The sequence below is a fragment of the Diorhabda sublineata genome, chromosome 7 (genome assembly GCF_026230105.1).
Source record: "Diorhabda sublineata isolate icDioSubl1.1 chromosome 7, icDioSubl1.1, whole genome shotgun sequence".
In the NCBI taxonomy this organism is placed as follows: domain Eukaryota; kingdom Metazoa; phylum Arthropoda; class Insecta; order Coleoptera; family Chrysomelidae; genus Diorhabda; species Diorhabda sublineata.
The window spans coordinates 17,349,733-17,373,372 of NC_079480.1; the positions used below are offsets into that span (position 1 = coordinate 17,349,733).

Below are 23,640 nucleotides of genomic sequence, written 5' to 3' on the forward strand. Positions count from 1 at the left end.
TCTCCAACATTTGATCATTGATTAACATTACCAAGCTTTTATTGGTTCAACTGGTTGCTTCATGGAAGATTATACTCTCAAACCAGATACCATCTATGCGGTTTTTTTCTTTATAAAAATATGATTCTCTCTTCACAATCGGTTCTTCACTCTTCTCGCTCATATTAGGTTGTACCGTCTTTTCTAGTAAATAATTACACTAGAAAGAGAGGGTCAAATTGGACCCTAAACGCACACCCACACGCTTCAACCTAGACTGGACACCAATTAACGGCACATACATTATTATAATCTGGAAGAATACACGGACGGTCGACCAGCTCGGCCTTTCAAGCCCAATAAGAAATATTGATTAATTCCATCAACGTCAATTTGAATTTAATGAGTTTGAAAATTTATACAAGCATTAATACTATCAAAAACTAACGAAAATATTAACTTTATTTTTCAATCTACCTCATCCTCCTTCGTGAAACGTCGACCACGTACTCGTTAATATTTCTTTAGGTAGAGAATAAACAGAAGTTGCACATAGCAACATAAGCCAAATAGGATGGATGTTTAATAACTGTTACAATATTTGCACGTGAAAATTCAACTGTCTGCTGTGCAGTCTGTAACTATACATTATAGTTATGCTTAATTAACCCGCAAATATTGACTTTCTCAAGTTCTACAAGTTAATATTGATATATACGTTGATTTTTACGCTCAATTGCTGTTGTATTGAATGAAGTGGACTGTATAATTTTATTTTGTATTTTGTATTTAATTTAAAATTTAATTTAAAATTCTATTTATTTTAAATGAAACAAAGTCCCATTTATTTTCTGGAAGCAAAGCTTCTTTTTATTGGAACCAAACGTTCTTACTTCGGTCTATATAATACATATACTGCGTACTCGTCTCGCTACATGAAAATGACAAGTAACGAAGAAAGAGAGACTGCCAGAGGCGTAGAGTAGAATGAATATCTAAATAAAAAATTAAAACTAAAATTAAAACAAAATCAAACATAGCGCCGGCCTTGAAAGTACCAGCTTTCAAAAAGAAAAAAAAATATACATTAAAGCAATAAACATAGCATAAAATTATATACAAGTAAAAAATAAGTACAACCAAATAACCCTTAATCGTCTATAGGTAAAACACATATCTTATTTATGGCACGTTTAGTGATACCACTGTAAGTCTTTACTGTCACTACTCTAACAAGTCCATCACTGCCTGGATGAGTCTTTACTATGCGTCCCAATTTCCAACTCATTGGAGGGGTATCATCTTCCTTTAAGAGCACCATAGATCCCACTTGGATAGAGTCAATTTGAGTAACTCGCCATTTGGGTCGCTGCTGGAGTAAGTTCAAGTAGTCCTTGGACCACCTAGTCCAAAAGTGCTGTATCATCATAGTAATGTGCTTGTATCGAGATAACTGAATTTTATGGTCAGCAGGAACAGCTGGCTCTGGAATTGTTTGAATCGCAGTACCGATTAAGAAATGTGCTGGAGTCAAAGGCTGTAGATCATCAGGATCTTCGGTAAGAGGAAGGAGAGGGCGAGAATTTAGGATGCCCTCAATTTGAGATAGAAGAATATAAAATTCTTCATAAGTAAGGTAAGTGTTGTTAAGTACACGTTTCAAATGGTGTTTAGTAGAGCGAACTGCACGTTCCCACAATCCTCCCATATGAGGAGAGTAAGGAGGATTAAAATGCCAAGTAATCTCTTGATCAACTAGAGATTGGCTTAATTCAAAATACTTTAATAAATCCTTATTTGCCCTTACAAAGGTACTTGCATTATCTGAATAAATGTGCCTACATAAACCACGACGAGAAATAAATCTTTTGAATGCATTAAGGAAGCCATCAGCGGTAAGATCACTAACTAGTTCTAAGTGTGTGGCCTTGGAAGAAAAACATATAAACAAACATATATAAGACTTAATGTATTTCTTGTTACGCAGCTTGCTGTCCTTTATTAAATATGGGCCAGCATAGTCAATACCTACCGTATGAAATGGCTTTGATGGGTTAACCCTTGATGAAGGTAGTTCACCCATTTTTTGAATTAGTCCAGTAGGCTGTACTCGAAAACATTTTACACATTTTCGTAAAACTCTGCGGATAGCTTGGCGACCAGAAAGAGGCCAAAACTCATTTCGAATGGTAGCTAGTACTGTTTGAGTACCAGCGTGAAAAAGCCTTTTGTGCTCATGATTAACAATTAATTCTGTGAAATAATCCTTACAAGGTAAGATAATTTGATGCCTTTGGTTATAAAATAGATCAGATTTGTTCAGCCTGCCACCAACTCTCAATATATTTTCGGAATCTAAGAATGGTGAAAGAGGAAGCAATTTGCTTTTACGTGAAATCTGTTTTCCTGATTTGAGTTTGTCTACTTCTGGTTTAAAATTCTTGTACTGTACTGATTTTATCAAAGTACATTTAGCGATATTAATTTCTTCCAAAGTTAGTTCACCTAAATTTCTGAGTTTTACTGACCTTTTGCAATTCGATGCAAACCTAAATAAATACGCAGTCACATGGAATAAAGTTTTGTAATTAGAGTATTTAGATATTATGTCAAAATCATTGCATATCTGTGCTCCCAAGGTTAAATTTATAGAAAGTTTTGTTTCTGGTAAATTTGTAATACCATTATTTGGAGCTAAAGGCCATTGGCTAGAATGCGGCAAAAAGGAGGGCCCATTCCACCACATTTTATATGAGCTAATTTCTGAAGGTTGTAGTCCCCTTGATACGAAATCGGCTGGATTTTCCGACGAAGGCACATATCTCCATTCATTGTTCATCGTTAAGCTTTGAATTTGAGATATTCTGTTAGCTACAAAAGTCTTGAGAGTACTAGGTTCCCTTTTTATCCACGCCAATGTAATTGTGGAGTCACACCAAAACATTATTTTATCAAAGGATAAATTCAATGATTCCAGTAGCCTTGAAGCTAATTGTGCACCTAAAAGTGCTGCCATAAGCTCCAGACGGGGAAGGGTAATTGTTTTCAAAGGTGCTACCTTGGATTTTGCACAAGCTAAACTTACCTTATCGCCAATATTATTTCGGGATAAAATATAAATTACTGCTCCATAAGCGCTTGTGGAGGCATCAGTGAAACAGTGAAGTTCTAATTCAATGGTATTATTGATTATCAGACAACGTGATATTTTTAATTTATTAATTTCACATATGTTGTTATAAAAATTTAAAAACGATTTAACATAGTAATCCGGTAAAACATCGTCCCAATCTACCTTGAGTGACCACAATTTTTGCAGTAAAATTTTTGCCGTTATTGTCACCGGGGCGATTAATCCCAACGGATCAAAAACTTGTGATATTATAGATAGAATCGATCTTTTGGTATAAGTTTTTATACTTAATTTGTTAGCGGAATAACTAAAAACGTCCTCTAAGGAGAACCAAAAGACTCCTAACGTTTTTGTACTGGATCCATCCTTAATCATAAATTCAGAGGAAGAGAGATCCAGATTTAAATTTTCAAATATTTCTGTTCTATTTGACGTCCATTTTAGAAGTGGAAATTTAGCAGAATCTAGAATATTTATCAAGTGTTTGATTAAATAAATGGCGTCTTCTACACTGTCGGCTCCTGAGATTAAATCATCCATGTAGAAATTGTTTTCTATAACGTGACTTGCCTCGGGAAAATCTTTTGAATTTTCTATAGCCAGTTGCTTCAAGCATCTGGTGGCTAAAAATGAACTAGGACCTAAGCCGTAAGTTACAGTATTAAGTTCATATTCTTATACCGATTTGGACTTATCTTCTCGCCATAATATATGTTAAAATTGTTGATCCGAGGGATGTAACTTTATTTGTCGGTACATCTTCTCTATATCTGCCGTAAAGGCAATTTGGTGCTTTCTAAATCTTAACAATGTATTAAATATATCAGGTTGTGTGATTGGACCCACCATCAAAACGTCGTTCAGACTGATATTATTAGTTGATTTACAGGAACCATCAAAAACTACCCGTACTTTTGTAGTCAAAGAACTAGATTTTAGTACACAGTGGTAAGGTAAAATGAATTTAACTTCTGACCCTAAAGATTCGTTTACCAAGGACATATGCCCCAACTTGAAATAATCTTCCATGAAACTATTATTCAGCACCCTTTTTTCTACAGACTTCAGTCGCTTTAGAGCTATATCCCTAGTTTGGCCAAAAATAGGTTTTTTTTTGAAAGGTAATTTAACAACAAATCGGCCATCACCTTCTCTATAAAAGTTTTTTACGAAATGCTCCTCACAATTATTTTCTTCTACTGAGTAAACGGATTGATTCGTATTAGAAACTTCCTCAATTTTCCAAAAGGACTCTAATTGTTCCTGAACGTCTATTTTAGAAAGATTACAAAATGTAGCCATTGAAGGGGCGGTAAAATTTCCTGAAATGATCTACCCCAAATGCGATTCCTGTAGAATAGGTAGCCTCTTTCCTAACTTGATTTGATTGCTTAATAAAAGTTCGTAAAATATATTACAACCAAGCAAAATGTCAATCTTAGCTGATGTATCAAAAGTAATGTCAGCCAACAATAAATTTTTAGGAATTTTAATGTTTGAAAGATCTATATTAAACTGTGGTACCTTGCCTGTAATTTGATCTATGACTAAAAATGGCAAATTTGCTTCAAATTCAGTATGAATTGATTTTATTTTTGCCTGAAAAATTTTAGAAACATTCGTAGAATTTGTTGCATTTATACCTACTACTGGAATTGAAACAGATTTATATGGTAAATTCAATGCATGTGCTAACTCGGTCGTACAAAATGAACTTTGGCTTCCGGAATCCAAAAGAGCTCTGCACCGCACTGGTTTATTATTAACATCGAAGATATCTATCAATGCAGTGGATAAAATAACACAGTTATTAAAAATACTTGTAGAACTCAAACTATTAATTTCGGATGCAGTTTCACCACTTTTGACGATTGTAGATTTAATTTCAAGTTCATTTTCGTTATTTGTTGTATTAGACAAATTTCCTTTAGTATTAAAAAATCTAGTTGCATTACTAGCTTCATTTATATGTAATAATACGTTATGTTTCTTGTTACATATGCTACAATTGTATCCTCTACAAACATTAGCAAAGTGGCCCTTGCGAAGACAATTTACGCAACCCTTTAATTTCCTTACTGAATTTAGCCTAGAGACTGCATCTAACCGCAAAAAACTTTCACAATTATAAATTAAATGATCAGATTTATTGCAATATATACAAAATTGACCTTTAGTATGTAAAGAAGCGTGACTTAACACTTTATTCTGTTTTACATTGGTATTATTATTTATATTTTTATTTTTGCTGCATCTTTCCTTTAAAAAGTCAACAAATAAATCAATTTTCGGGGAGTTTATTTTATGTATTTTAGTTTCCCATTCCTTGCGTGTATATTTGTCAAGTTTCTCTTCTAATAAAAATAATAAAATTCTGTCCCATTCATCTACGGGTTCTTTTAGTTGCCTTAATGCTCTATAATTTAAATTGAATATGTCTAAGAAATTTCTTAAGTCAAAAAAATTTTCTTTATTGATTTTAGGCAAATCAAAAATATTTTTTAAATGGATTTTAATCAAAGATTTTGTATCCTCGTACCTGTCTTTTAACATATCCCATGCTATTTTATAATTTGAATCAGTAGTTTCTAAGTCACCTATTAATTTTGCAGCTTCACCTTTTACTGCTGATTGCAAATAGAAGAATTTTTCTGTTGTAGACAAACTCGAATCATCATGAATTAGTGATTTAAATCGGTCGTGAAATGATGACCAACAATTTTCTTCACCCGAAAAAGATGGTAAGGAAATTTTTGGTAATCTTAGATTATGAGATATACCTGATCGCGGCCTAGAACTATCGACTATCAAAGATTCAATATCTGATACACCATCGTTCGTGTTCATCAAGGTTTTAGCATCATTTAGTAACTCATAAAATTTGTTTTCAAATTCTCTACGATCCTTATCAAAAACAATTTGATTTCTTTCCGTATCTTCTAAATTTTCCTCAATTTCCGATTGAATTGTTTCAAAATCGTCTAAAGATACTTTAAATCTTTCGAATCTATCGGCTACGTAAATTCTTTTTGAGGGATCTTGTTCGATTTCCTTCAAAAAATTCTCAAACCTTGTAACTGATGCCTTAATAATAGACCTTTTCTTATATAAATTCTTCATTTTTTCCGACTCGGAAATTTATTTTATTTTTATCGCGCGCCTATGAAATGAGTTTTGATTTGTTTACTAGTAATAACTTTACAGAAAAACTGCGACCTTTTTGTACTTAGCCGCTCCGCTGGCGCCGTCCGAATGTTTTGTCTACTTGGCTAATGAAAAAAAAACGGAGTATATTACTTTCTTACTAGGATCTAGGATGCAAATATTGCAAATACCTTTCTAAAGATACAACATGAATAATTCAAAATAATTTGTTGTGTATTAATCGATATTTATATTAATTGCAAATTACTTGTGAATTCATCTCGATACCTTAATATTGAATGATAATATTTGAGCAAGAAAATAAGGCAATTTTTTTTATAATAAAGTAAAGAACAATACTATATTCCTATATTGAAACCAATTTTTACCTGTCTTTAAATTTACGTCAAATAAGTGTGCCTTACCGACAAGGTAATACCTATAGTTTTGTTTAACGTTAACCTGAAATATTTTTTCTTGCAATTGTATTGAACTATATATTATTTACTGCAAAGCAATAATAAAAAACTCTTCCATCAGAAATTGACGACACTATGAGGAGGAATAAATAATAAAATGGAAAGGACTTACAGGTTTCTTCTTCCTGATGCGGTAGTTTGAAAGGATCTTCTTGTGCACAACACAATTTTATTTATTTATAATTTGTTAATCGTCGGCTCGAATGACCAAAATGTTGTATTGAATGAAGTGGACTGTATAATTTTATTTTGTATTTAATTTTTCTATTTATTTTAAATGAAACAAAGTCCCATTTATTTTCTGGAAGCAAAGCTTCTTTTTATTAGAATCAAACGTTCTTACTTCGGTCTATATAATACATATACTGCGTTCTCGTCTCGCTACATAAAAACGACAAGTAACGAAGAAAGAGAGACTGCCAGAGGCGTAGAGTAGAATGAATATCTAAATAAAAAAATTAAAACTAAAATTAAAACAAAATCAAACAATTGCTTCCACTAAATCTGTAATATGAGTGGAAAGTGGGCACATAATTTCTTTAACAAACCTCTACTTTTTCACTGTTTTTCAATGATCTGCATGTTCCATGGCCTATAACCACTGTATAAAAAATACGATGTCCACTATCATTTGACATTTCTGACCTTTTCAAATAGTTAAGCAGCATATGACCATGTAAAATTAAAATTACCGTTCCGGATCTAACACGAAGAATTCTGTCAATTGCTAGATAGACGGATTTTGGATATTTTTTGATCAATCATATCACTCTCTATTTATTTCTAGCAGTAACTGAAGAACGGCGCCTTTTACACGTGTCGAATCACCAAGACTCCAGTTTTGTGTCATCTCAAAATATACAATATCACTCACATACATGATATATCACCAAGAGCTATTCTTATTGGGACACCCGGTACGAGTATAGAACAAATAGCAATAAGCTTAGAGTAGATAGAATAGAAACTGGAGGATGATATTTACGTAGAAAGTAACGGAGAGAAAAAACCATCTTTTCCTACTGTACGCATCTAGTAATAGAGAAAAACTGTGTTAATGTGATCTGCTAATGGGGAATATTATCGCTAAGAATCAATCTCAGTGTTTTCAGTTAACTTTTCTCCAGTTAATATATGAACAATACTTGATAAAACACTGCGTATGTAGAGTAATTTTTCATCAATAATACTCTTTATTTTTTTTTATTTCACAATAAATAAAATATATATACATAATACAATTAACAACATATTTAATATTACCACTAAATATAAATCTACAGTTACAAGGCAGTATTGATTTAAATGACTTTTATCACTAGCAAGTTATAGATCATAATGGATAAACTTGTTAACGTAACAGTGTTGATCATAGAGTAAAAGTCTTTTCTTATACTGTTAAGTATCTACGCCTCTCCACCAAGAAGTCATTTTTCATATGGAATTATTAAATATTTATCAATAAACATAAACGTGTAAACTAGATAATTTTTAGGAAATGTCTTTATATGTTAACATTATCATCTGAAATACGAGGGACGTTTTTTCCAGCCTCCGATCGCTCCTCCAGACGCTACGCGAGCAAAAGAAATGACATTCAGGTGTCAGTCGGCGTTGTGCTACAGCCACGTAAACATGTCCCCCATTATTGATGCTCCCGCCAAGTGTGAATTGCGAAGTGTAACTCGTTTTCTACAGGCTTAAGGAAATAGTGAAGCAGAAATCCATCGGAGATTAACAGGTGTGTATGGGGAAAACACATGAGTGATGGTGATGGGCGTGAATGGTGTCTAAAGCTTAAATATGGCCGTAATGATGTGCATAAGAGGGCCTAGGATGCAAACCTGTCGTTTCAGATGACCTGGTTCAACGAGTTTTGACAGAATGAATCACGAAAACCGCAAAATCACCATTACTGCTTTGTCTATGGAATTTTCAGAAGTTTCAAGGACTGTTCATTGGCGGCAACTTTCTTTGAAGAGGCTATTAAAAAGCTTGTCCACAGATGTTTCAATCTGTTCGGTGATTATGACGAAAAATAACCATAAGGATATCTATCAATATTTTGGTAATAAAATTATTGTTTTATATGAACTTATCTTTTATTTATAGCCTATCACAGGTTGAAAAAACGGCCCTCGTATTTAAAACATTTCTAATGATTTCAATAAAATTTTATATGAGGGGAGCTGAAAATTTTGTGTGCTAACACATAGATGTCATTACTAGTATTTAATTCATATAATTTTAGTTAGCCTCAATCTTGAAAAGACAAGTGTATAAATTTGACAGCTGTCGTACTATTAGTTTCTAAGTTATAGCATTTTGGGTGACCCAACTTTTAGTCCGAAAAAATTTATATAAAAGAGAAAAATGCAAGAAAATTATGAAAAATGTGATTGAACAAATATTAGAACATCATGAAAAAACTGACTTCCTTTAGGACTGGCGGACAAAGTAGCTAGTCATTTTTCTGACCGCTAAAATGGATAAAAGATTTATTATATATTTGGGTCGTTATTATAAAACCTACTACAAATTCCTAATATATAGTTGAATTAATTTTATATAATTTTACACCTCATATGTACGAGGGAAGGCTATTAAGTAACAAAGAGAGAAAGTACGTATACGCCAAATTTGACACACACAGAGACTGAAGGTAAACAATTTACCTTTGCGTCAGACATTGTAATTGTGATTGTTGGTGTATACAGTTCATTATAAATATCACCAAGGGTTCCAGAAATTCTAAGTTATTTGACTGTCTGTTGTTTAGCCCAAAGACTACTCTTTCTAAAGCGATTTCTACCATCTCTATGTATAAACCAGTGTAGCCGTAGTCCTCGTTTATATATTTCTAAAAATAAATCAACGTATTTTTATGAAATTCCACATGAAACTTTGAAAAATTGCAACTAAAACTCATAATTTATTGGAATAAGTGTATGGCAGTGAATATTTGTCGTGTACACGTATTCTCTAGTGGTTTAAGAGTTTCAAAGATGGTCGAATAGATTTGTGAAAATAAATCACGGATGAAAATACTGAAAAAGTCTAATATTTTTCGATATGACCGTCAGCTAAGTATTTGTTAAATTGCTGAATTTATAGGAATTGACAAAGTATCTGTGCAGCAAATTATACATGAAAATATAAACATGCGAAAATTGTGTCCGAAACTGTTGTCTAAGAGAAACAAGGTTTGAGTCTGAAGAAGCTGTAATAGAAAAGCGATGCGCCTCTTGGAGGAACTGACAGATTAAGACTTTCTGCACTTTTTCTAACAACGAAAGATTCGCGTGGAGCGATGTAAAAATGGAGGAGGTGTATACAGGGTGTCCCACATCGAGTGAAAACTATCAGTATAGCAAAATATTTATAGTAAAATAATGAAAATTTCTTCGTTTGTGTTTTCGGATACGATCTTTTCAACTAAAGTATTTTCAAAGAAGGCCAGCTTCCGGTTCTACTGGAAGTAGACTGTAACTTTGTTATTTTAAATAGAACACTCTATATATTGTTACATTTTTGAGATTTAAGTGAAATTTTAGTATACTTTTGTTTAAAACATTTTTTCTAAAAAGGTATAATGTTTGAGTTACTAATTTTTTTCTAAAAAAGTTTACCCTTGTAAACCCTAAATTATTTTTTATGAGGATACCCTTGAAGATATGAAAATGATTTCTATTCGGTTACTGTTAGCAAGGTCAGACGTGTTTGAATCTATGTTGAACATTTTTCAATCTGTACAGGGTGTGTATAAAAAATGTTCAAAGTTTAACTTCACAAATATTCTAATACGTCTGACCTTGTTTAAACCAACCGAATAGAAACCATTTTCATATCTCTAAGGGTATCCCCGTAAAAAAATAATTTATAAGGGTCTTCAATGGTCAAATTTTTTACAAAAAAAAATAATAACTAAAAAGCATGCATAAAAAGTATACTAAAATTTGACGTAGATTTCAAAAATATATTAATATACAGGGTGTTCTATTTAAAATAACAAAGTAACAGTAGCCGGATATCTTTGAAAATATTTTATTTAAAAAGATCGTATCCGAAAACCCATACGTAGAAATTTTCATGATTTTATTATAAGTATTTTGCCATATAGATAGTGTTAACTCATTGTGGGACAATCTGTATATTGAAAGTTATAATAAATAAATTAACCTAACATCAAAACAAATGTTTTATATGATCCGTCTCGTTATTTAATAACCACACCTCGTAGAAGTATATTTTTATTATTGCATTGTACTATACTGTTTTTCAAATGTCAGTAGTTAGAATAAAAATTTTGAATGTTAGTAGCACAAAAATTATATATTACTTTCTAGAAAACCTCCATGTGGTTTTTCTTTCGAAATGAAATTTTGTTATCGTAATCATTGCGTACGAAGTCCGTAAGACCAGACGAGCTTGCTTTTTCTAGTATCCAAAGATGTCAAATATTTAAATTATGGAAGTGCTAACTAATGACAATTAATTAAGTTCCTATTTTTTGATCTATAACAATTTTATTGAAGAAATGTTTCCGTTATGCGCCTTAATTTTGACGTACAATTTTCTAACAAATTTCTCATTTTTTATTTTTCAAGATAGTGATGGTTGCGTCCGCTAATTTCTTTTTTCGTCGACCAATATTCTTAACACCTTTGGCTTGAACTTGACAGATGAATTTTTTCTTCTCTGTTAGTTTGGCAGCGTTCCATCTAGAAAACAAAAATTAGTCAATACCAATCATATAATCGTTATCACTAAAGTATGTCAAAGTCAGGGGCGTAGCTACCGCCGTATCAGCCGTATCAATGATACGGGGCCCCCGGACTACAGAGGTCCCTAATGTATGTAAACAAAAATTAGTGAAATGTTTCCATTTCTGACAATTATTTTGATAAAACACAAGACTTTTCAAAAATTGTCCAACTTTCTGTAGTTTTTCGATACATCTCGATAACAGACAATGATGATAATGTACCTAAAGAATTAAAAATCTGTGAGTCCTTTTGGACTTAAAATTGAAATTTTTAGTACGATTAAAGAATATGCAATTGATTTGTCTAAATGTAGAGGACAGGTTTATGATGGAGCAAATGTTATGTCGGGTGTGTATGGAGGATTGCAAGCCCTTATAAAAGAGCATGCTCCGAATGCCGATTAGGTTCATTGTGCTGCACATGCATTAAATTTAATTTTAAACGATATTGCGAAACATGTTATTGAGAGTCGACTTTTTTCGATAATTTAGAAAAAATATATACTTTGTTTAGCAATAGTATAAAACGCTGGGCAATGTTGAATAACGATTCATCTGAAAAATATAAAATTACCCTTAAAAAGGTATGCCCTACTAGATGGTCTCCAAAGAACGACGCTTTATTAGTGATAAAAAAAATTATTTATTAATCATGAAAACTTTGTACCAACTAAATTCAATTTCTACTGAAAAAGATGAACGTGAAGAATGTAAAAATATAATTAACATTGTAGAGAGTTCTTAGTGCTTGTCACATTTTTTTCTTCACTATTTGAAATCATTAATCCTGTTTCTAAAGCTCACAGCATGAAAATAATGACTTACAGAAAGCTAGTATTTTATTAAGTAATCTTTTGAATAGACTGAGCGAAATAAGAAATCAAAATTCATTCAATGGTTTGCAAAATGAGTCCAGAGATTCAGCAAAAGAGTGGAAAGTAAGTGTTTTTAAAAATAAAAGACGAAGCGTTTTCTTTGATGAGTTATCACAAGATGAGAGAATTTCAGACCAGAAATCATATTTCAAAGTCAATGTATACTATTGTTGTTTAGATATATTAATTTCTCCCAAAAAAAACAAAGATTTGAGAGCCTGAGTAATAAGTATTAGAAACGGAGAAACTCCTATCTTCTTCAAATGAAGTGATAAAAAATGCTTCCGGAAAACTGTCAGCTAAATACAGTAAATACATCTCAGTTAATCTTTATGAACAATTAATTGCTCTGAAAACATGCTCAAAATCTGAAATTCGAAAAATTTATTCCATTAAGGAACTCATGGAATTATTGCTGATAAAATTCAATAGCCTTGCATCAAGTGTTCCAGAGGTAATAACACCATGCTTTCTATTCTTGACACTTGAATTGACCAGTTACAATCGCAACAGTTGAAAGAAATAAGTAACTCTTTGTTTAACTCGATAAAATTGATGATTGAGGAGACGGTCTGAAGATAATTATCATAAATTCTAATTATTGAAAATACTTACATAAGGTATTGGAACACAAATATTTTTAATTGAACTGCATGTTGTCAAAAATCGCGTTACTCACATAAGGAAAAAATTGAAATGTAGAAAAATTTTGTTGGTTCATCTAAAACTTATCAAATAAAAACTAAACAACGATAATACATGTTCGAAATGAGCATCTTGCACTTCTACACACTTTCGGAGTTTTTTTGAACCTAGAAGAGCATTCCGAGATTCTGCCTTAAAGCGTCACATTGGAAGTTTATTCTATCGATCATTTTGTTACTTGTGTTCACTGGTGTGGCATCTACCAACTTAGATATTCCGAAAAGAATTAATCCATTGTATTTAATTTAGGGGTACGTGGTGGCCATGCAAATGAACCTCATCCATCTTTTAAGAAAAATGTTATTGAGATGAGTTTTTACATTATTTAGGAAGTGGAGAGGAGCTCGATCGTAAAAGAACCGCTTGTCTCTGCGATTGTTTGGAGGAATATCACGTAACATGGGTGGCAAATCATTTTGAAGAAATTCTAAGTATCGCTGAAAATTAGATCATTATCAAAAGAATACTAAATTATTACCCACTATTCCTGTCCACACATTAACACAAAATCGATGTTAATGTTTTGTTTGAAGTGTATCGTGATGAATTCCATCTACCCATAAATGTAAATCGTAAGAATTAATAAAAACGTATCATGTGAAACCAGCTTCATCAATACTTTTCCAACAAATGTATTATCAACTCGTTGTTTATCTATAAACCAACGAGCGTAGGCTAGTTTTGTTAAATAATCCTCTACTTCCATGGCATATACTTTCTGAATGTGAAATTTGACATTTTGTGTACGCTACTTGTGGAATCAGCATTAAATGCATTTTGCTCCAGAACTGGCGTTTACATAGTTCGTTGTTGATCTTCGTTACTTTTTTTCAATAAACAATTATAATTTATGATAATTTTCTTCGGAATGTTTCTTCATCACGAACGGTTTCGCAAGCATGTGAAACGATCTAAAAATCTACATATTACCTAAATTATCAACTTTATCGAGTTAAATAAAGAGTACCTTTTGTTAAAAAATCGATTGTAAATTTCATTTTTGCTATCTTTAGATTCTGCAGGTTGTTCCTGTAACAGTTACCTATTGGGCATGAGCCACCCCTAGCCTCCAGATAGTAGTGTGGAATTATTTATTCCGTCATTCACACCGCATGGACAAAAAATTCATAATTTTCAAATGTCTAGAAGGAATCGGCGCATATTGGTTAAGCTGAATTTGTTTGAACAGTTGCAAGGAATTGTTTTTTGTTTACCAGACAAATTTTTTCTAGATTGCTTATTAAAATACAAATAAATAAAATTTCGAGGAATTTTCACGATAAGGTTAATATTTTTAGAGATATGAATCTTTGAGAGTTTGAAAAATCTCTAGTTTGGGGACTTTTGACCAATAAAAAATATATTAAAAAAATATTAATATCATTTTTAATCCAATTTCCTTTACAATTTAATACACATTTAAAAAATCAATTGGTTATACCTGTTCTCTAATCATTAATTTCGAGCACTCAAAAGTATTTTTATTATTTATAAATAATTACTATGATAGTGACAAAAAAATAACATGAGCTGCTGAAAAAGTAATTTTAATTACATGTTCCGATTCATGCTTGAATAAATGTTGTAAAATTGATTCCATAAAAAAATTTATTTAGAACAAATTGTAGCCAATTTTATTCTTAATAATAAAGCTCTATTTAACAATTTTGATAAAGTTGATAGTTTTTAAGATAAATGATAAATAATGAATCAGGACACAGAGAGGCCGATGCAGGGCATGCGTTAGATGCCCCTCTACACTCCACTCGCTAAGACTCTCCACGAGTGACAACTTATTTTGGGTACACACTCTCACAAAGTTCTCATTACGGTTCTCACTTCAGTTTTCCGCTCAATTACGATGGGCGCTGAAGTGACTGCGGCAAGTTTATTGTTATGCGCATTTGTATATTATAATTATGCGTATATTAAGGAGAAAAGAATGATTGAAAAAAAGATGGCGGATGACAAGGATTCATCGTAATAGAACAAGCTAAGTACTTTTTAAAAGGCAAGGCTGTTATCTTATAATTTTTATTCCCTAATAATTAATAAAAAAAATATCAACACTTTTTAATATTAGGCTATAGAAATAACTTTCTCTGTTACAGCCTAACTATGGACAAGCATTTGCATGAATTAGTAGCTGAACCATCAAATAAATTTCAAAAGTTAACTGGAATGTCTTCAATGGATTTTTAATATTTATTGAATAAAGTGTCAACATAGATTTCTTAACTTTATTTTTATACCCTCTGTAGCTTGCAAATAACGAAGTTTTGTTGTTTTTTTAATTCATCAAGAGGTACTTCCATCAATGCTCATATTGATGCCTTGCGGTACATAACACAATCATTCAAATCGGCGACTCGCTCGTTACTGAGAAACATGCGAGTGTGGAGTCAATAAACCTCGCCTGTTCTAGCGCTCCGGCAAAGATGGAGAACAGCGCGAGAACTTGAGAAAAATACCCGAATCAGTTCCATATTCGCATTTCTCACATGTTTCTTGCGTTCTCGCGAGATTCTCGCAAGAGTGTGGAGGGGCCTAGAGAGACTTAAAGGTAAGCGACGCATACGACGAGCACTCGAAATAAACAATTAAAAAACATGTCCAACCAATGAAATCTTGAATATCTATTGAAAATCTTATTATTCATTGTATAAAGAATCAAACAAAGATTTATTTATTTCTGTTTTCAATATATTTTTCATGGGTCAAAAGTACCCTAATTTTGCCAATTGATGATAGACAGAAAAATGAACACAGATCTGCAGTTCATAAACAAAATATTTTTGTCTAATGAAGCGAAGTTTCATTTAAACCAAACAGTTAACAAACAGAACTGTAAGTATTGGCAGATAGCTTAAAGAAGTCAACGTTTGGACTGGTATCATTAACAATAAAATTATTGGCACTTATTTTTTTAAGGGTACAGCTAATGGTGAGGTTTATCTCGATTTTTTTATTAACTTCTTAGTGCCTACATTACAAAGACTTTTTCCAGATGTTAATCATCCAAATGAGATAGATCTATTTACTACCATCAAGACGGATCTGCACGTACAGTTAGAGATTATTTAAACGACGTTTTTCCCAATAGATCGATTGAAAGATGTGGAACGATCGAGTGGCCAGATAGATCCCTCGATTTGAATCCTCTAGATTACGTATATTTTAATAAACAATATTGATAATTCAAAAGTTAGGATAATGGATACAAAATAACCCCCGAGGTCATACGTGAATTCCATAATCGCCTCGGTTATTGTCAAGAAGTGAATTGTGATCATTTTGAATATTTTATTCAATAGTAAAGTACATTGAAAAATGTATTCTAAATATAATTCGACATCATTATCTTCATTCCACGTTCCAAGTTTGTAGCATGCAATTCGGCTTGTTACGTTTTTCATCAAACATTTTGAATATTCTTTTATCACTTCGGATTTATTTATTCTAGCTTTCAAGTTTTTGAAGAAATTAATTTCTTATCGACCTCCTACTCCATTCGAGAAATTCAATAATACCTCGAAATTGATTCGAATTCTTCCTCTACCTATCCACACTTCAAGCAAAAATAAATTGTATTAAATTTGTGGTGATTTTGTTCTTTATATTCGCTCCTCTACACAACATTCACCAGACTACAAACTCAACCTCAACTCTAACATCTAGGAATCCAGTTGAGAGCTGCAAACATCCCGGACTTCCATAGATAAGTCCCAGCCTTATCGCTAATATATAGAAATAGAGTTGTTTTCAATTTATAATTGCTTTTGGTTCCACAGTTAATGCTGAAACTTTTTTTTATTGTTCTAAGCAATAAATATTAATTTGGGTAATCGTGTCCAGGAATAGTTTTAGATTCTTTAATTTTTATTTTAATTTAATACATAAGGTGTTTCCAGCTTTTCCGCCTTTTGAATTAATTTTTAAAGTCGTTCGTTAAAAAGCTGATGGCTTCCAATTTAATATTAATTGTTCACTCCATCTGAGTACCAGTTTTTAGAGTCTCCCGCCGGGCAGTGATTTAAGGTTACAAGCTTTGAGATATAGACATTGTCAAAATTTTCCATCTTAAAAATTAATTTTCTCAGTTATGATTGCATCAAATTTAAAAAACTTGATATTGCTAAACAGAGAACTGAAATCCCTTTCCAACAAGATGCAATACGACCCATTTTCTTATTGAAAATTTTCGAGGGGTTGCTTATAATTCAGAGGGGATGCTGCAGATGATATTTTCATACTGTGAATTGTCAATTTAAGTATAAAAATCGACTTGTTCCAGTTTTTTCTTAACGTAGTAGAAAATAACGCTTGAATGAAATTTATTCCATACATGCAATGTTTAAATTCTGAGAATGTGAAAATTACAATGGAAATACTTATTCATGGACAGCAGTAAGCCGAAAAGTTACAACCAACGGCCATTTTTAATAATAGCTCGAAGCAGTTCAACGAATAATATATTGAAATGATAGACGCTCTAAAGTATTGTTTTAGAATTCTGAAAAGTTGTTGCCGTGTTGTAACAACGTTTGAAATCAACTGGCTCACTTGAGGGACTCCAAAACCTACCGCGGTCGGGCAAAGCTATTACCCATTGCTGATTTACTAAGTATATCAGTTTCAATGGAAAAAACGTCGGGTACCAAAAAATATACGTTCTCAAATTTGGTCTGGCTTTTAAACTATTAAGAAAATCTTTGAAAATCGTAAAATCTGTTTTCGAAATACTTGAGTGGGTCTATTATTCAAATTCTTAAAATTTAGTGCTTATAAGCAAATAGATATAATTTTTATTGAGACACTGGTTCCCTTCTCTGCTATTAACTTTCATATTTCAACACTGTCCAAGGTGAGCGTAATTAAAACTGCTTTTAACAGGAGATTTATTACCTATAATGAATGAAAAAACCAATAAGTAGTACCAAACATGGGAATAATTCAATCGTGAATTTTTCTACAAATTCCAAACTTGATCGCAAAATAATCATATAAATTGGCACTGAATTCCAATTATTCCTATTTGTATTTGAATGGATGGATATTGTATCTATATCAATTCAAGAAACGGAAGGGAACAACCAACATTTTTGCAACTCGTGTATAATCAAGATTTGAAATTTGTCTACCGCATACAAAGGAGAATCCTACAATGTGTTCAAAAACGAACGTAACTTACATATTCTGTGTAAAATTTCTGAAGAAATACACAATTAATGATACTGAAACCTTCCTCAATTTATTGAAATATATTAATATATATATATATAGTAATATATTATAGAAATAAATAAATAAATAAGAATAAGTATTTTCAGGCCAATGATAATAATTCTAGTAGAAAACTCACTTACGTAGGACATTCCAGCTAACAATTTCATGTTATATACAAATCGTAAGAACGTTTTCAGAGCACTGTTCGTTCTAAGAACATTTTCAAAACGTTCATAAACACTTATAACATAGAAATGGGCACCATTATAAGAGAACTTTTCAGTTCTTCAAGTTGCTTTGTAAGGTTTGCAGGAAACAATAAGAGAATTGTTGAATAAACGTCCTCACAGATCTTACAAGAGTTTTTATAACACAGTTACAAAGCAATCTCATAAAAATTTTATGGCAGTTCTATAACGACGTCTTAGAAATCTGGTATAGAAAGAGAAAATTCTAAAGGTGCTCATGGATAAAGAGAATCTGATACAAACAATATTCAATATTAATCTAAAAGTTCATCTATAATATATTCGTCACTTTGTAGTAATCCTAAAAGGTCTTCATGGATAGAGAAAATGGTGCCGAATTTCGCTATATAAAAACTTGGAAAACTTAATTTTTTCAAATGGCAACCCCCATTTTTGTCTTTACCATTGGATTCTACGCTTTAAATTAGGGGAACTTCGTTAGTGAATTCATATATCTCAAATTAACGGTTTTTGTAGAAACTTGAAAAAACTGAAATCTTTATGGTTTTTAACCTCTCCGTTCACCGGATATCACCCCATTAGATTTTTTTCTTTGCGGTCGTATAAAAGATATCGTGTATGCTTCGTCGCTAACTACAAAAGAAGACTGTCAGGAAAGAGTTCGGAATGGATTTCGAAATTTACTTTTATTATTCGTTTTTCGCCATCAGCAGGTGACAATTAAAAACCATGAAAATTTAAATTTTTTCAAGTTTTTACAAAAACCGTTAATTTGAGAAATCTGAATTTACTAACGAAATCCCCTTAATTTAAAGCGTAGAATCCAATGGTAAAAGTAAAATGGGGGTGGCCATTTCTAGCGAAACTCGGCCCCATTTTCTGAACACCCTATATAAAGTTTTGTAAAGATTTTTCAGATTTTGAATGTTGTAAGTGTTATTTGTCCAAATCCCGAAAATATTAGACCTGACTCACTTAAGCTCAGAAATATAATTTTTTTTGTGGAGGGCTGCATGTGTCCAAAAATTTCGAAAATGTGAAATAATTAAAAAATGGTGGACTTTACGCATACGATGACTCATATAAAGTTGTATTGAAATTTAGCGTAGACTCCAAAAATTTAATAAAAACCATAGCATTCCGTTCAAAATAACGAAGTTTGGGTCCACTTCCGATATAACCGGAAAATTCAGAAAAGTGAAATTATTTTAGCTGAATCGAGCATTTCGGAAAACCCATGCAAGCAAATTTTCAGAACACTAGTCCCAGTATTTTTCCATATGCATATCGATTCAGCTCGTCGTGATGGACACGTATCTGTTGCGCACTCACTACTACAAATATAAAACATCTCAACGCAAAACCTGAATAGATTACAGATGCATATGAATATGCATACTACAAGAGCATATTTAACTATCTCAGCAGAAGCTGTGACGAAGTAGACGACGCTATGTACACCGCTTCTTTGTGCTCAATGTGGACAGAAACTAGGGCGATATATGAGGGACAAAAATATTGAGCAGCGTCGTAAGAAATGAACAAGAATGAGAAAATGGATACGGAGTGGTGAAGATTATAATGGGGAACAAATGAAAAAAGAATGAGCTTTATAGTTAGAACAGAGAGACAACTTTTTCAGCGACGACTTGTGAAAGCGGTTTCCGCTACAAAGTGCTCTTGAGATCAGGGAAGGTTTTAATCGGTGAGAGTTCAACACTCCCCGATAAATAGGAGGAAAGCTGTTGAATATCCATGACGATTTCCCTTCCGATAAATCACAATAAAGGCCCTATCCCTCACAGTCCATTCTATAGTTTATTTGTTCGGGAATGAGAGGAAAATTTTCTATATATATATATATATATATATATATATATATATATATATATATATATATATATATATATATATATATATATATATATATATATATATATATATATATATATAGGTAGATCAAGTTAGTGCTAATGATCCTATTTCTTCCTCCTAAATAATGTCAACCTAGCATCATCATCATCATCACTCCACTGCAACAACTTTTTGTGTTTTTTCTAAAGCTTTCAGGGGAAGACCTCTAGCAGCATGGCTTAAGTCATACCTTACCAACAGAAGCCAGCTGGTAAGGGTTGATCCCAAGATGTCTTTTTGCAAGCCAATAGGATGTGGAGTGCCCCAAGGCCCTATCTTGTTTTTTAACGACATCTTTTATGTAGACATCAGTGGTAAAATATGTCTTTTTTGCAGACGATACTAGTTTCTCTGATCTCACTGTGAATCATAAGACCATATCTAGTAACCCAATCACCCTTAAATCATGGTGCAATACTAATCATATGTGTCTCAACGTTTCCAAAAATAAAGTTTTATAATATAAAAATACTTTGCTGCCTTTTTTATTTAGTAACATCACCATGGAAGTCGTTGAATCTGTAAAATTCTTAGGGCTTGTTGTGGACAATTCCTTGAAATGGGTGTTACATATCGCCTTATCTAAAAATTAAGTTTCTCCTGCTTTACGCTGAGATAAGTTTTCAAAGAACTGAACTCATCCACCTCCTTAACAGTTTATTATGTCCTTATTGAGTCGCATATCTGATATGCACTTCCTTTCTGGGGTACGTGCGATGCGACTCAATTTGAGCGAATTTTCAAACTGGAAAATAGAGCTATTAGATATTTATTCAGACTAACCAGCAGGGCTCACTGCCGGGACTTCTAAAAAAAATTAAAAATTTGAACTTTTCGTTCCTCATTCATTTTCGAATCCGTTTGTTTAATACGTAATCACGCTTCTCCAATTTCAGAAAGAGCGTTGCACGCCTATCCACTTAGGAATGCGGAGCACGACTTTTACCTACCTACTCCACGTTCAGAATTAGTTAAGGGCTCAATATTTTACAATGCAAAAAAATGCCAATTGAAATCAAATCGATGTAATATTTTCCCACATTTCGTAATAATTTGTGGGCATATTTGCTGGAAAGTGCCTTTTACTCAGTAAATGACGAATTCTAATAATAATTTTCAATTTTCGGACACGCTCTGCATACCGGTTTAATTTGGCCATGAACTTATATACCAATTATTACCTATAACTTTGTTATTCATTGTGGTTTTCTTTTATATATTGAAAATGTATTTCATTTGTATTTTTATTTAGTTATTTTTATGTTTGTTTCTAATTTTTATAAGCTTTTTTCTACAAATTGTAACAATTAACAAGAAGACGTCGTATCTCATGTGGACCATTTCTACTCTAAAAAATAGCCCCTACCTACATGAATAACATCGAATTTCAGTGAAAACCATTATTTATAAATTAAGTAAGATTCAAAAAACGTGAATATTTGTCTAATATCTATACATTACCCTTTTTATTCGTATTTACTTACTGATTATCATATGCAGGATCCAAAAATATGCCGTTCCATTTCAAACTGTCGGTTGTTCGGTTTTGCATGGCTTGAATACTGAAACCGTTATAGGATATCGACTGACCAGATACGGCCCAGATCCATTTTGAAGATTTCCAGTTATAAATTCCGCCAATCCATCTTTCGTGACGTTCTTAAATATGAGAAATATACATTATTAACAAGAAAATCCATTTGAGACGAAAGAAAATCATCAACTAATTATTAGTGTGAAATTACAGTGAATGAGTAATGATGGCTGTTATTCACAAGAATAAACTTTCCACCGCAAGTGTTACAAGTGGTACAATTCATCCGAATAAAGAAGAGCTAACCCATCTGCGAAGATGTGCTATTTTCATACCGACTAGACGAGGTAAATAGTAAAGACCCAATTTGGTACAAATTAACACTCCAGTCGTAACCTAAAGTTAGGAGGAATACTTAACATCCTACAAGTATCTCGGACAGGAGGAGATCCGAATGGGAAGAGACAATCAAACCTGCGAACTAAACTAAAAAATAAGACTGACTTAAGTTAAATTTCGCCAGCTGAGACATGTATTCAAGACTGCAAGATGAAGCTCCAGCGCACCTTGATACAAGGTATCGTAATTAGTTGAGTAACCATTTTCCGCATCGATGGATTGGTAGAGGTGCAGAAGCTTCGGCCTCCTAGGTCAACATTAGGACTACACAGTTTGATCTACTATATATTTGACTGCAATAATTCAGAACTTAATTGAAACAATTTGATTTTTCAAGCTACTCAATAGAAACTGGAATAGACTTTTCAGTTTTATTAAGAATAAATAGTAACAAAATGCATGTGAATAATGCAGAAATTTTGCAAAACTAAGAACTTTTAATATTACAAATCCGTTTCATGAGAACAAAATATCAACTAAATATCTTTGGCGTTGTCAAGTTAACTTTCCTGCTTGCTTTTGGTGAGTCCTCACATGGTTTATATTTAGCCGATTTAGTGCTGTAAATGATGTACTGGTAAAAAAAGAAATCATCTGGATGTAACAGAACGGGGAGACTTGAAACTGAAGCTAACCAAATTGGAACCAAACATAAAATATCTGTACAGCAAATATTAAACGCAATTTAATATTTTAAATCATCATAGAAAAAATCTTCATTAATTTTCTTTCGAATTTGAATTTTAGTTTGGTGCTATATATTTTGAAAATTTACTGTATTTAGTTAAGGATTTCGTAGTGATTTCTTCCCAAGACCAATCTTTTGAGTTACTTGATTGAACAATTCAATTTTTCAATATTAAAAATTATTTATTTATAATAAAAAGGGGCATAAGAGTTTCAGAAGGGCTTGGGTGGGGCATGGCACAAAAAAGGTTAGGGACCACTGGACTAGAAGATTCTGAGTAAGAGCAAAAGCTTGAACCAATGATAGAAGAAGACCAGACATCATTATGATTTTCAACAATACCCAGACCAGTGTTGATAAAGTTGAACAATTGTACCTAGAAGCAATTTTTAGCGTTTGTATTTGTAGTCTATGATTATAAAATCAAGATTTCTTTCCTAGGTAAACTGAACTTCAAAATTTCACAAAAAGAAGAGAAGCTCAATGGCGGTTGTTTATTGTTTAATTTGCAGTAATTGTGAACTTTATGAATAAATAAAATAAATAAATAGTGGACACACTTCCATTATGTTTTTGATGTTTTCATAAGA

At 32.3% G+C, this 23,640-nt stretch overlaps 2 protein-coding genes across 3 annotated transcripts in view; both read right to left on the reverse strand.

The window, feature by feature from the left end:
• Positions 1-1,129: 1,129 nt before the first annotated feature.
• On the reverse strand, positions 1,130-5,959 carry LOC130446926 (uncharacterized). Its single transcript, XM_056783454.1, has 6 exons — positions 5,652-5,959; positions 5,284-5,528; positions 4,933-5,214; positions 3,275-3,753; positions 2,012-3,064; positions 1,130-1,906 (listed from the first exon to the last, which is right to left on the reverse strand). The coding sequence occupies exons 1-6, from the start codon at positions 5,957-5,959 to the stop codon at positions 1,130-1,132; spliced, it is 3,144 nt and encodes a 1,047-aa protein (XP_056639432.1).
• Positions 5,960-7,908: 1,949 nt separating this feature from the next.
• The window catches only part of LOC130446826 (uncharacterized), a 122,061-nt gene continuing 106,329 nt past the window's right edge, over positions 7,909-23,640 (reverse strand). The window contains exons 6-7 of one of the 2 annotated variants that reach the window (XM_056783312.1): positions 21,914-22,088; positions 7,909-11,456 (exon numbers count right to left, since the gene is read on the reverse strand). In XM_056783312.1, coding sequence (XP_056639290.1) covers positions 11,324-11,456; positions 21,914-22,088 — 308 coding nt within the window. In that variant the 3' untranslated portion in view covers positions 7,909-11,323. The remainder of the gene's footprint in view (positions 11,457-21,913; positions 22,089-23,640) is intronic. The other variant, XM_056783309.1, reaches the window with a different exon arrangement.